This window comes from Candoia aspera, chromosome 10, assembly GCF_035149785.1.
Source record: "Candoia aspera isolate rCanAsp1 chromosome 10, rCanAsp1.hap2, whole genome shotgun sequence".
NCBI lineage: Eukaryota > Metazoa > Chordata > Lepidosauria > Squamata > Boidae > Candoia > Candoia aspera.
In genome coordinates, this window is record NC_086162.1 from 16709816 (window position 1) to 16724642 (window position 14827).

Here is a 14827-nt window from a genome sequence, read left to right on the forward strand (position 1 = left end):
CCTTAACAATCTATGAGCAAGGGCTGGAAATTCCTTCTGCAGTTCCCAGTACTTTGTATTTACTCCTGGCTCTAGCATTAGAGACACCATACTGGAGTTGGTGTAATTGCTCCTTCCTTGATCTTGCCCACCGCATGGGATGTGACTCAGCTGCTCATTGTTGAAGTGGTTTGAAACTTGTCCATATTATGGTTATATAAACCCAATGAGGACTGTAGAAGATGCAAGTCATTAGTGTGGAACCATCTTTGGGCAAGTCTCCTTTGAATCCAGTGACTAGTTTTCTTGGGTACAATATGGGCAACCTAAATGACCATATGGATGAGTTGAGCTAGTTTTGTCCTGCGTAAGCTAAATAGGGTGGTAGAATAGGATGGGTAATCTAGTAACTTTCAGTTGTCTGGGGCTTAATCACTGATCATTATTCATGGTGCCTGGGCCTCCTGGGAGTTTTAAACTTCTGGAAGGCAGCTTATTGGTTCTTCCCACATTAGAAGGGCACTGAACCCCAAAACAAAGAGGCTTCTTGACATACCTTGAGAGTAACATATCTGTTGTGAACTTGAGTCTGCATCAGATAAATTGAATTCCTTTCCATGTCAGCTTGTGCTGGAGTAAATTGGCTGTCTTTAAAGCAAGTTGCTTGTCTTCCATGATCCGGTGGATCAAACTGGGCTTTGCATGATGTGTTGGGGCCCCATTTCAACAGTGGCCCTCTGGGGCTGAGTTTCAGTCTGTAAAAGGTGAAATTTTGCCCCTCAAAATATCCAAGCCCTTCAAATAACAGCCCATTTGGGGGGGGTCTCTAGGGAAGCCATCCCCCCTCCCCCCTCCCCCCTCCCCCCTAGAGGACACAGTACTCCTTGTTACACATGAATGGAGCTGTCTCTCGGGAACTGCTTAATGTGGAAGGCAAATTGGAAAGCCCTTGGCAAAGGTTTTATTGTACAAAAAATGCTACCTTCTTACTGCTTCCTACTCATATCCTCTGCATCTGAGGTTTAATAAACCTCTTCTGTCACAGATAGGTTGGGATCAATGGGAATTTGGGGGGAGGGGTGTTCCAGTCATATGCAGATTAATTCTCTCTACTGATGCATATCAATTGAGCTTCAGCTTTTCACTCACTTTCAGAGCAGGGTAGATGTATTTTCACTCTCTTGCCTTTGAATAGGAGGTTGCTCACACTCTGCACTTACCTTGGCATTTTCTTCTTTTCTCATACACATCTTTTAGCTGTGTTTATCTTTCCTTTCTTCCTCACTTTTTTTTAATGTCTGGAGCTCTCAGCCTGGCATGCTGATTGCCAACTATTTCAGCAAATTCCTCCCTAAAATATTTATTTTCTTTGGATGCTCTGAGCATTAACCCCTTAGTGCTTGTGCTGTATTGAAAGGAATGTGGATACATAGGCTGGTGCACATGTTCCACTAAGCTGTGAACTTAACCATGATTCCTTGTACAAGCCATGGCTGGTTGATTGCATCAAGCCATAAACCAGGGTTAACAAGCCACAGTAGCTGAGTCTAAACAATCTGCAAAGTCAAAGCTTTGTGAACTCAATCTATGAATCGGTTAGCATTCTGCAGCTGATGGCAATTAGGGTTTTTGACAATTTCATGATAATTTTTAGCTAGAGAATGGGAAAGCACCAAGGGATGATGAGAGAAAGCAGGAGCCCCTCCCCAAGGCCTACTTCCCCCAAGGGACTGGAAGGTGGTGGTTGTTTTTTTAGCAACTGCACAGGGGTGATGGGTCCTTGGTTCCATCTTGTGCAGGTTTGCAGACACAAATGGACTTTAAACACACCAAGAGCCCCATCAGTCCTGAGAGTCTGCAAGGGCTCTGCTGCTGATTGCTGAAACCACACCTCTGTGGCTTCTTCCTGAGGTTCTCAAGGGTGCCTTTGCTCCATTCCAAACATCTGTTTATTGTGTGGCCCTTTCCTGAAGGAGGTTTGGCTTTTCATCCTGCGCTTCCTAAATTTGCTCAAGAGTTTTTAGCGAAAGATTCTAACTGAAGCTATTGAAAGGCCAAGTAAACAGCGTCTTCTCTCAGCCACACATACACTTTCCATTTATTTATTGGTTTGATTTCTATCCCACAATGCATAGAGGAGTTCAAAGTGGCCCTTCCTCCTTCCATTTCCCTCCACAAATAATCCTTGAGGTTGGGCTGAGAGAGAGGGAAGCTGGCCCAAGGCTCCCCCCTGAGTTTCTGTGGCTGAGGGTGGGCTTGAACACTCCCAACCAGCCCAACCCCTTGACCCCTACATCCCACCAGCTACCAGTGCCATTGAACTATGAAAATATTCATAGGAACCAGCTACAGGAAATTGTTTTTCTTCAGAACAAGTGAATGTGAAAAGACGACCACGGGCTGTAGACGTTTTAGTAGGTGATCCTAGCGGTACCCTATCGCTCTGCTGATGCTTCATTTCCATGTGAACTTCTCATGAAATAAATTGTTCCCTCTTAATTAGGAGTCTGGAAGCACCTTTTCTGACTTTTATTAAGAGGCAGAAGCTTTTGTAATCTGCAGTCGATGGCCACTACGTGTACCTGATGAAAGGAATCGCCATTCACAAAAATGTGTGCCTTTTCATAAAATTTGCTGGTTGGAAAAGGTGCTGTTGGACTGCTTCTGCTTTTTGGCTTCCTCAGGGCTCTTCCCCTTCAGTTGCTTTGAGAAACTGAATGTCAGCTTTCTCCCTGAATGGAAACTGAGTGCAAGGCTGCCCCCTGATGTCGACTTTCAGCCAGAGATAAACTTCTGATGGGGAAGATATTATGGATCTCTAAAACTATCTGTCCTCTGAAGAATGGGGCATCAGGATGGACCTGCCCTGCTGTTGAGTGGAGAGAGCTGTTAAGGGGGAACTTAGAGAAAAGGTTACGCAGCCCTGAGGGTCTGAGAAAGCAACTCAAAATGATCCCCTCTTGATTTTTGTTCAGTATCAGTTGGGACAGAGAGAAAGTTAGAGAGGTTTCCACACTACTTCATTACAATAGAGAGCATTTCTGGAATCCTTGCTGTGCCTGTTTCTTGACTTGGCCTGTCTCAGAGGGCTGACAGTTGATTTGAAAAGTAAAACAAAAAAACCAAATGACTGAGCAGTAAAACCTAGATCAAAAGCATCCGCTTTTCAACAGTGATTAAACAAAGTAGGTTGAGTTTGACTCCTGAATACATTCATGCAAGGTTTCTTTTTTTTTTTTTTCTTTTTGGTAAAAATATAGAATGTTTATCTTGGCTTACTTCCAGGATTTTATTTATGATGATCTAGTCTGAGTTTATAATGCTGGTGTTTCTATGTGGTTTTCCCTCCAAATCTGAACTAGCTTCCTTCGTTTTCTGACCCTGTCCATATTGGTTAGCTACTCTCAAAAGCACATCCCTGTTAAAATGGATTCAACATTTACAGATGGAAATCACTGCCACCAGATGGCTCAGGTGCTTTCAAGACAAAAGGTGTCAAATTTATTTATTTATCCTATTTATTAATTCAGTTTATTGTCTGCCTATCTATTTGAGAAGTTCCAGGCGATGAACAAAATAAAAACAGGGCATTTCATTAAAACAAAAAAACTCCAACTAAAATTGCATTGAGGCTCAGTCAACTGTTAGACCAGTGTTTCTCAACTTTGGCAGAAACTCCCAGAATTCCCCAGCCAGCAAAGGAATCCAGTGCCTGGGGAAATAAATTTATCAACTGCATTTAGCTAAGAAACCTCCATATAATGTCCACACTTGTAAACATTATCTAGGACTGGGAAAATCCAGCCCTCCTGATGGTGGTAAACTACAATTCCCAGCAGCCATTGGCAGTTTTACCTGTGGGTGAGGGATTCTGGGCATATAATTTCTTTTAAAAAAGGTTATTTCCTTGAAAGTTGATCTTGAAAGATGGAAGTCTTTGTAGCTTCCAACACAGTCCTGGGTCAGTTATGTTAAATGTGAACAAAAATGGAAATGTATTTCCACAGTTGGCAAAATAGCTAGTCTATGATATTTCTTCCTGGATTTTGGTTCAGTTGATTTAATTTGCTCCTTGACCCCGTTGCATAACTTAAGGAATGCCTGACTGGACTCTGCAAATCAGGAGGAGGTTCTGAAGAGTAGCAAAGGCCTGGGAAAAACCATTTAATGGATAGCCTTTAACCTTGAGAAAATTAGTAACTGCATTCTTTCCCCTTATATGTGTCTATAGAACACAAAAATGTCGGTGGTTGGAACTTTGAGCAAAATTACTCAGTGCTTAGGATGGCATTGAATGACAAAGTAGATTGTGCAGTAAAGCTGTTTTAATTACAAAGGAGGTGAAGTTGCCATCCTTCAAGTGGCTGCCATTCAGCGCAACACTCATAAAAAGGAAGTGGGACTTCAGTCGCATGCTTATGACTTGCCATCTTGACTCTTTGGATGTCCCCATAAGCATTATATGAGATCCTGCAGCAACCTCTTCTGTGATCTCCAGAGCTCCTCTCAGAAGGGGTGGGGCCAAACATTTCTGTCCTGCCCCCCCCTTCTTTTCTTGCATTTTTATTTTAGTCAACGAGGTTTAAGGTGCAAAAATGATACTTTATGCCTTGGACATTTTACCCCCCAAATTTCCAGGTCCTGGCTTCACCTACTTTGGGGCTGTGGACTCTTTGACAAAAGTCTGTATGCAGCCCTTGGGTTGATCAGAACTTGTGCCACTGGGCAGAGGAATCTATTTCATTTTTGCTCCTTTTGTACTCTGGTACAGTTAGACTGAAGGGGTAAGGGCTGCATGCAAGAAACTGACAATTTGGGCTGTTTTACTGGTGCTTTGAAGTATGTGTCTAATCTGTTGTGTTTCATTCCAGCCAGTTCACTTAGCCAGTGTGTGTCTGCAGCTCTAAGAACAGGTAAATATATTTCTCTTTTCTTATTCTTTTGGTCACTTACCTAAATGCATCTCCATTGAACAAGAAAATTGGACCACAGCTTCCCAATTCATAGAATCCTTTCCTGACTTCAAAATTACTATTACGTAAGCCCCAGTAATACAGTAAGATGATTAAGGCAAGACTCCTTTTTCAGAAGACTTCTGTATCTCTTAACGATATAGGAATCAAACTGTCCTTTTTAAAAATTCTATTTTGTGGGGAATTCCCCACAGATTTTTTTTGGGGGGGGTGTTAATTTTTATTGAAAAGAAATTTACAGAACAAAAACATTTAAAGGAAAAAGAAAATAAAGAAAAGTAAAAGAAAATGTTGAGAAAAGAATGAAAAGATGGAGAAAGGAGAGAAATAGGGAGAAAAAGAAAAAATATAAAGAAATGGCTTTCTATCTTCTTTACAGCAGTTATAAATGCATTCAGATTTTATCCTTTCTCTCTAAGGTTACATCATAGCTCCCTTCTGTAATCTACCCTTTCTAATCATCAAACCCATAAATCACAAGTACATTTTTTCCCATTTTCAGCAAAAAGTCCTTAAAGGGTTTCTAGTCACTGACAAATGTACTTCTTGTCTTTTCTCTGATTAAACAAGTCAATTCTGCCATCTCTGCAAATTCTGGTCATCTTCACCAACCACCCCTCCACTGTGGGTATTTCATAGTCTTTCCATCTTTGTGCCAGGGAGCTTCCCAGATTTCATTGCCTCCATAGCCATTGCCCCAACACAAATGTGCCCAACAGGTGCCGGAGCCAGAGTGGCAGTCCCCTCCCAGAGTCCCCTTCCCCAGCGTTGCAATACTGAAAGTGAGTTGAAACAGCTTCTGATCCCTTTGGAATTAACTGTGTCGCCCCCTTCCCTAAGACGTTGGCCAGCAAAATAAAGTTGAAGAGCTTGGTAGCTGCCTGCACTTTCCCTTCCTCTATGTGATGGACCACAACTCCAGTGATCCCTATTCATCAGGGCCCTAGAGATAAAAACTATGAAAACTTCAACCAGGCTTTGAGATGTCCCTCCCGATTGCCTTGCTGTAGCCTCTGTGTTTCATCTGCGTCTTCCTCCTCTATTGCCTACACTTTCTTCCTTTGCATTCAATCAGGACTAATGATCTGGGTCAGCCCACCAAGCCTTTCACTTCAGCTGTATGGAGGACAGATCTGTTGTTGGCTCTCACATGAACAAGCAAGATGGTAAGAAATTGTGGTGGTATGGGTGCATAGCCACTGAAGATGCTGAGCAGTAATTCAGCTGTGCTGTGGTTTTATTGGATTTTTTATTCACTAAGAGCAGTGTTTCTCAACTTTAGCAACTTTAAGATGTCTGGACTTCAACTCCCAGAATTTCATAGCCAGCATAGCCTACTGGGGAATTCTGGGAGTTGAAGTCCAGACATCTTAAAGTTGCTAAGGTTGAGAAACACTGACAGAGAGAGAGAGAGAGAGAGAGAAAGATTTAGGGTTTTTTTAAAAAAAAGTATAAATATAACATTTATAGATATTAATGTAAGACAATCCTTTGCCTTCTTTCAAGGCTACAGTAGCCTTTCCTTTGCTAAATGTTTTTTATGCTTCTACAAAGCTTGGGGATTCCCAAGCCTGATCTCTTCTATATACAGAGGGCCACTGATTGCCCAGGTATCCGAAACGGTGTGCTTGAATGACTCCTCCATGTCGAAGAGCGGTATGCTTCTGAATACTGACGGATTGACAATGAAATTGGAGCAAACTGCTCCTTATGGATTTCCCAGTAGCTGGTCTACTCTACGAAATAGATCCCACGTCTGATCTAGCAGAATTCTTTTCAAGTTCTTGTATTAGGGATTACATAAAAATATGGGACTTGAGTGTTTTCCCCTAAAGCTAGAGCTTAGCTTGCAGGCCTTGCAAGATTTTCCCTGAGAGGATATGGCATTTGAGAGGGGAAAAATAAAAACCCACCCATCCTTTCATAAAAGGTTGTTTTCATTAACATTTATCCCTGAACGTGTCATAAAATCATATAGTTGGAAGGGACCCTTGAGACCATCAACTCATTGTGGAATCCAAATAAAACAGTCCAGACAGATGGCACTGTCAAACTGCTTGCACTTTCAAGAGGTTTCCCCATTCCACCCCCAATATTCAATAGAATCTTGCTGTCTAGTAATTTAAATCCATTTAAGTCCATAACACAGAAGGTCTTGACCAGATTATCAGCTAGCTCTTTCCGTGCCTAGGATGCAGTTCATCAGGGCCTGGATTTTAAACTCATCCACAGTAAAGAGACTGTAATGATATGTGGGAAAGACCTTGGGAGCGGAGGCCAAGAGACACTGCCAGGGGAATGGCCAGATAAGAGACAGCATAGCCCTCAGCTATGGATGGGGCAGGAGGCTCAGAAGAGACCCTCCCTAATTTCTTGGGGGTAAAGGAGATGGGAGGAGAATTGTACTTTCAGACTTGTAAGATTCTTTTAATGTGACCTTATGATAAAGTAGAATTAGCTGATCTGGTCATGTTTCCTGTCTGGTCTACCTGGGAAGGCTGACAGAGAATAAGTTTTCTGTCTTAAGAGAACCAGATTTCTATCAGTCTTAAGCCTCAAACCTGCCCCTTCATCCTGATCTTGACAATTGCCTGGTGAAACCCATACTTTGTTGGAGAAATCCAATCCAAAATAGGAATTGAGTAGCTCTGCCTTTTCTTTCCCTTTTTCTTCATCTTGTTTTTTTCTAGTGCGTTGAATTATTTGTTTCTTAAGGTCCATAGCTCACCACATTCCCAAAAGCTTCAGAGTCACATGAATTTCCAAAGTTAAAACACTGAAATGAAGAATATTTATTCCCGTCCCTGGAGAGATTGAATGCTTCAGCAAACCATGTTCCTTTTTGGTATTTTGCTTTGAATAGCAAATCTTTCTGTGCTAAAGGAGCAGAACCGCCTCAGTTTGCTGAGTTCACCAGGTAGAGCAGACTGAGATAATGTAGGGATGCATAATTTGTGCTTGGCACATGGAGGGGATCCAGCTGTTACCTCAGCATGTTGTGTGAACCAGACCATCATATGAAGCCATAATATGTGAACATAGCAGATGTTTTGTTAATCCAGATTTAAAGTTTTAACGCATGAACTGCAGCTATTGTTTTGACTCTGGAACCTTCTTGATGCATTTAGATCCCCAGGTAGCCCAGTTTGGGTCTCACTTTGAAACAAACGTGGTTCCTCTGTGTTTATGGCCATAAGTCCATAAACATGGCTGAAAACGGCAGCCTTCTCTTTTTACTTGTGAATGCACCTTCTCTAGAGTTGACAGTGCCTGCTGTGCTTCAGGCTTGGGTAATGTTTTTGTTGTGACTTTGGCTTTTGTTTAACAGTGGCATCTTCCCACCCCAGTTCTTGACGTTTTAGTCCAGGAAGCCGGTTTTCAATAAGGATTGAGAGATCCAAAGATTTTAAAAGCAAAGGAGACGAAGAAAACCAGCCCAGCTGAGAATGAACCTGTACAACCTGTCTGCAGACTTGACTTTCCAGGGTATGGCCAACAAATCCCTCAATGCCAGTGACATGACAGAAGACTGGGACGAAGGGACATTGCTAGGCCTAAAGGTTTTACTGGCAGCAGCCCTGACTGTGATCACATTGTCCACCATGCTCTTCAACATATTTGTGATCATCACAATTATCCTAACCAGAAAACTCCACACTCCTGCCAATTATCTCATTGGCTCCCTGGCTGTGACAGACCTCCTGGTGTCCATCCTGGTCATGCCAATCAGCATTGTGTACACAGTCACCCGCCTGTGGACCTTTGGCCAAATCATGTGCGATATCTGGTTGTCCTCAGACATCACCTGCTGCACAGCCTCCATCCTGCATCTTTGCATCATTGCTTTGGACAGGTACTGGGCCATCACAGATGCTCTGGAATACACCAAGCACCGGACGGCGGGCCGAGCTGCTGTCATGATTGCTGTGGTTTGGATTCTCTCCATTTGCATCTCTATCCCACCTCTTTTCTGGAGACAAGGCAAGGCTCATGAGCTAGCCACCTGCACGGTCAATACAGATCAGATCTCCTACACAATCTATTCGACCTGTGGTGCCTTCTACATCCCAACCGTGTTGCTCGTCATCTTGTATGGCAGGATTTACATCACTGCTCGATCTCGAATTCTGAACCCCCCATCTCTCTATGGGAAGCGCTTCACCACGGCCCAGCTCATCACGGGCTCTGCGAGTTCTTCTCTCTGCTCCGTTACTTCCAACCTTCATGAGGGACCTTCCCAGCCCCAGAGCTCTCCAGTGATTATCAATCACGTGAGGATCAAGATAGCTGATACTGTCCTTGAAAGAAAGCGGATTTTGGCTGCCCGAGAAAGGAAAGCCACCAAGACCCTGGGGATTATTCTGGGCGCCTTCATTTTTTGCTGGCTGCCATTCTTCGTGGGGTCTTTGATCAACCCTATTTGTCAAGGAGCCTGTTGGCCTCTTCGTATCCTGATGGACGTTTTCACCTGGTTGGGGTACCTGAACTCACTGATTAACCCCATTATATATACTGTCTTTAATGAAGATTTCAAGCAGGCATTTCAGAAAATAATGCACTTTAAAAAATGCTCCTAACCATTTTGTTTTTAGACCCTCCTCCCAATGCGCAGACTTTAACCCCTTGGGCACAAGGGTTTCTGTGTGGGAGTTCTATGGGGTGGGTTAGGGGTAGTTAACAATTTTTTTAGGTGCCAGGCACTAATAATAATCAAATGAGTGAATAAAATGCCAGAGTTCTTGAGATTTTAGCAATGCAGTGCCTATGATCTTGCAGAAGAACGCTGAAATCTCAAGTGTTTTAGCCTTCTGGCCTAAGGTCTTGCACATAAATGCTGAAACCTTGTGAGATTTAGTGACTTTCTGAGATTTGGGCCATTTTATTTATTTACTGTATTCTATTTGTTGTTATTTTCACTTTGTTATTCTGTGGACAGCACTTAGAGGTGCCGCAGATGTCATGTTGCTTGATCCTGCTGGTTGGGCACTTCAATCGTCGCTTTGATCTCATTGGCTGCATTCAGACAGTCCTGTATCAGCTGAACTAGCTGAGATGTGGATGAGCCCTTCTCCGTCTGCCCCTTTGCTCCCCCTTTCCAGGAACTGAGTACACAAATCAGGAATGTCTTCCATGGACTGCAGTTTCTCACTTTATGGCTTTGGAACTAAGTTACGTTACAAAGTTGTGGTTTGAAGAAGGCCTAGTGTTTTGACTTCACCTGGAAGACTGTTCAGGTTTTGGTTTATTGACCTAAGGCAGTGTTTCTCAACCTTGGCAACTTGAAGATGGGTGGACTTCAACTCCCAGAATTCCCCAGCCAGCTTTGCTTGAACTCCACACATCTTCAAGTTGCCAAGTTTGAAAAACATTAACTTAAGGTATTATCATTCAAACTAACCTTTGTCAAGCATGATTGTTCACTGTCTTATCTGAAAGGGGTTGATCTATGCTGTCATTATACGTTTCTGCAAAAGTGGGGCAGAGATGAGGATCTGGAACAAGTGGGATGAAAACAGATAACACAGCTGATTTTTTAAAACTAGTCCCTCTCTTTCAACCGTAGGAAGAAGCCAAGGGCAAGCCACTTCTGAAATCTTGCCAAGAAAACTTCAGAAACTTGTCCAGGCAGTTGCCAGGAGTCAACACTGACTCAAAGGCACCAAAACAACAGCAACAAAAAAAGTAATATAACACTTGAAATATGTGCTATTTGAAATATGAAATAACAGTTATTTCAGTTTTGGCAGTAGCAGTGGCAAATATCTTGCTATTCTTAGTTAATTGTTGTTATTGTTAGATCCTATATAGAGTGAGATCCTTTGGAATCAGCAGGACTTAAATTTCTTTCAGCTAAATAAATCATCTTGGATTCCACAGGTCTGCTCTTAAGTACGACTAAATCTGGGTCCAACTTGCTAGCTATTATACAAATTCCCAGAAGAAATGGAGCCTTGTTCCTGGTAGGGAGATTGTCATGAGGGACAGTCTAAAGCATTTCTCCAGCATTTGAAGAGTTCTGGCTGCTTATAATGTTGTGCAACAGCTGGTAAAAATGAGGTTCACCTCCCCAAATGGTGGTCAGTATCATCAGAGAACTCACTGGTGAGGATGTGAAAAGATAGCTTGTCTGCCATTATGATTAACATACAAAATTATGTTGTTCTGAGGCTGGGTCCACAGAGCAGCTAAAGCCAAACCTGGGTCTGTGTAGCAGATTTAGACATACCTGTTTTACATTTACGTCAGTAAATCATGTTGTGGCTTAATGCAGTGGCCTGGTTCCTCCAATATGCTAACTCAGTGGCTGGGGTCCCAGAATACACTGAACAGCAAACTGTCCAACCCCATTGTTTTTTAGTTTGACAAGCTGGAGTTTTAGGACCTCAGCTCCCACCGTCTCTCTTTCCCAGGCAGATCAGAAGGCACCAATCCTTTCTCTGGCCCTCAAAGCATGAGTACTGAAAAATGAAGGCATAGTATCTGCCATTTTGGATTTGCAAAGGCACATCTCAAGTAACAAACCTGAGTTCTGCCCTCATATATGGGGTGTCCCCACCCATATAGCAGTGCCCAGTCTGTCCAGGGTTAAGCAGGACCCTTGGATTACCAAAACATTGCCCACCACTTTTTTAGAATATTAACTGCTTAGGAAGAATCTGGCCATACCAGGTGGGCTTCAAGTCATTCTGCAAATTAGAAACAAGCCACCCCTGAGTTGTACTCATCTGTGCAGTGTGCTTGCACTGGTGCAGAATTCCCATTGCCTCCTTTGGGTACAGTTTTTGGGTTTTTTAATTTTATTTTCCAGTGTGGCTTCCAGCCCTGGAATTGCCCAACCAAATAGGAACCGAGGCTGACTCTGCTTAGCTTCTGAGATTAGTTCATCTCATCTAGCCATTGCCATTTGCACTTATGTTCTGTAAATAAGGAACCTTTGGGTCAGGATCCTGTGACCTCTGGTTTCATCTCACCCACAGCAATGGGGTAACTAACAGGGCTGGATAAATGGGCATTGGCAATATGATCCACACCCATTTTTGCCTCTGACCTCAATTATCATTGGCATAGAACTCAAAAAATCCCCAATCTTTGCTTTCCTATCTAGGCTGGTGTAACTTTTGTAAGCTTTCCAAACAAGGCAGATATGTGTGTGTGTGTCTCTATTAAACTGTGTTTAATCCTGGATAAAATGGTAATGCGTGCTCTCTAGAGCAGTTACATGTTTCTTCTGAGTATCGTCAATTCTCCATATGGGAATGTTTTGTTTAAAAAAAAGTGAAAACCCCTATAAAAGAAACAGGCCTGTTTGGAAATTATTTTTCTATATTTGCACATGTCATATTGGAGCTGTCAAAGCCCCAGCACAATAAGCAGCATGAAACAACATTGGTGTTTGTGTTTTTAATTTTGATGCCTTTTTCCCCCTCTGATCCAGTAGCAGAAATCCAAACAAAATATTTTTTTCCAATGATTTAATAAATAGTGCTCTAGTAGCTGCCAGCCCTTCAAGGTGGACAGATCAAGGAACAGGCAAGGTAGGGATTCCAGGAATGCTACTGAGGGCCGGTTTGGTGTAGTGGCTAAGGTACCAGGGTAGAAACAGGCAGACTCTGAGTTCTAGTCCTGCCTTAGGCACAAAGCCGGCTGGGTGGCCTTGGGCCAGTCCCCCTCTCTCAGCCCCAGGAAGGAGGCAATGGCAAACCACTTCCAAAATCTTGCAAGAAAATTGCAAGGATTTGTCCAGGCAGTTGCCAGGAGTCAAAACTGACTTGAAGGCACCCCCCCTCAACACACACACACACTTTGTTGTAGGATATAACAACAGAATCCTGAAAGCCTCTCCGTGTCTCTCTCTGTCCCATCTGATTCTAAACAAAATCAAGGTGAGGTTGAGTTTCTTCCTCATACTTCCTCTCTTTCTCCGGACTCTGTGATCTCTTCTCAAAGTCGTCTTAGTGGCTTGTTCCTTCACCCACCCCACCCCAGCTTAATGGCTCTTTCACACTTTCCCTGAGGTCAGCTCTCAATTCCTTCATAGCAGCTGTCGACTTCCAGAGAAATATGACAGTTTCCTTCTGGAAATTTAATGTACTGATTTTTTTTTTTTTTTTACAAATATATGCAGCACTATGTACCTTAACAGAGGCACCCGCAGTTTCAATTCATGCCATCAAATTGATGAAGACAGCACTGTGCTGTTGTGATACAAACTCCATCTTTTGTGGGTGTGCAATATCAGGATGCAGGTTTAAAAGGTGCAGAGCACACACTGCAATGCTGCTTGTGCTATCTGCCCCGCTGCACCCGCCCTGCAGATACTGCTGTAGCAGTATTTTAAAACCGACGACGTATTAAACCAAGCACTGATGCTGTATGGGCAACTGATGGGATATAAATAAAAAAATGAAACAGAACATGGATAGATAATCCTTAAAAGGGAGTGGCAAAGCATGTAAGAGTAAGTTGCTAATCTAAGGCTCTTGTTTAAAAAGAAAAGGTACATACAAATATATCCATAGTGGGGTGGTTTTTTTGTAATAGAAAATTTCAAAGCTAGGGCACTGCTGTTGAAAAGCCCATGTGTGCTGCAGAGGATGCTGCTTTCTTTAAGATCTGGAGCACAACTACAGGTAGTCCTCATTTAACCGTCACAATTGGGACTGGCAGCTTGGTCATTTAGTGAAGCAGCCGCTAAGTGAAACTGCTTATGATCTTTTTTCAGCTTTCCTTTGCTTTACAGACCTGCAAAGGTGGTAAATGTGAGGATTGGTTGCAAAGTTACTTTTTCATCACTGTCGTAACCGAACGGTCACTAAACGAGACAGTCTCTAAACTAGGACTCCCGGTACATAAACAAATCTTAAATGGAGAAACATTTGCATGGAAGGATGATCTCTGACATAACCAAGACCCAGAAGATTTGGCATTTCAAGGCTTGAAATCAGCATTTCAGGATGAGGTGGAATCAGCAGACAACTGTTTCCACTTAAGAAATCTGAAAATGACCCTAACATACCTAAAGGCAGAGATGTATGACTTATTTTGAGATGAGGGACATGTTTGATCTTGGGATGACAGCACAGCAGACTTAAACTCTCCAAAGCCAGAGTTGCCAGACCAGAGAAACAGCCAAGGTCAGGACAAAAAGGATACATCTGGTTCCACTCACACTAAATTTAGTTACACTTGAACAAATTGGCTGGGTCTGGCTCACTCTGCTTGGTGTAAGAGAAGGATTTTCAGCAAGTCCAGCTCTTGTGGGAAGAAAAATTGACCATCTGTTTTATTGTAGAAGTAGCTTTCATTTTCTGTTTGCATGCAGGGCGATAAATGAGACACACAGGAAGACATCTTGTTCTGCATCGGGTTGCACACTGGAACGGATGGGAAAACAGTCACATTTCAATTCAATTTAAACCAGAAATCTTTATTGAGAAAGAGGCGAATGAAATAACGGTCTTTTACTAGGAGGGGGCGCTATTTGCATGCCTTGCTGCATTGAGAGACTATTATTTGTTGTTGTTTATTCGTTTAGTCGCTTCCGACTCTTCGGGACTTCATGGACCAGCCCACGCCAGAGCTTCCTGTCAGTTGTCAACACCCCCAGCTCCCCCAGGGACGAGTCCGTCACCTCTAGAATATCATCCATCCATCTTGCCCTTGGTCGGCCCCTCTTCCTTTTGCCTTCCACTCTCCCTAGCGTCAGCATCTTCTCCAGGGTGTCCTGTCTTCTCATTATGTGGCCAAAGTATTTCAGTTTTGCCTTTAATATCATTCCCTCAAGTGAGCAGTCTGGCTTTATTTCCTGGAGGATGGACTGGTTTGGTCTTCTTGCAGCTAAACCTCAAAAAAACCAAGATTATGGCAACCAGCTT

The 14827-nt window shown here is 42.9% G+C and overlaps 1 protein-coding gene across 1 annotated transcript; it reads left to right on the forward strand.

Annotated features, from left to right (window-relative positions):
- Positions 1 to 8398: 8398 nt before the first annotated feature.
- HTR1D (5-hydroxytryptamine receptor 1D) lies at positions 8399 to 9529 on the forward strand. Its single transcript, XM_063311919.1, has one exon. The coding sequence runs from the start codon at positions 8399 to 8401 to the stop codon at positions 9527 to 9529; it is 1131 nt and encodes a 376-aa protein (XP_063167989.1).
- Positions 9530 to 14827: the final 5298 nt, after the last annotated feature.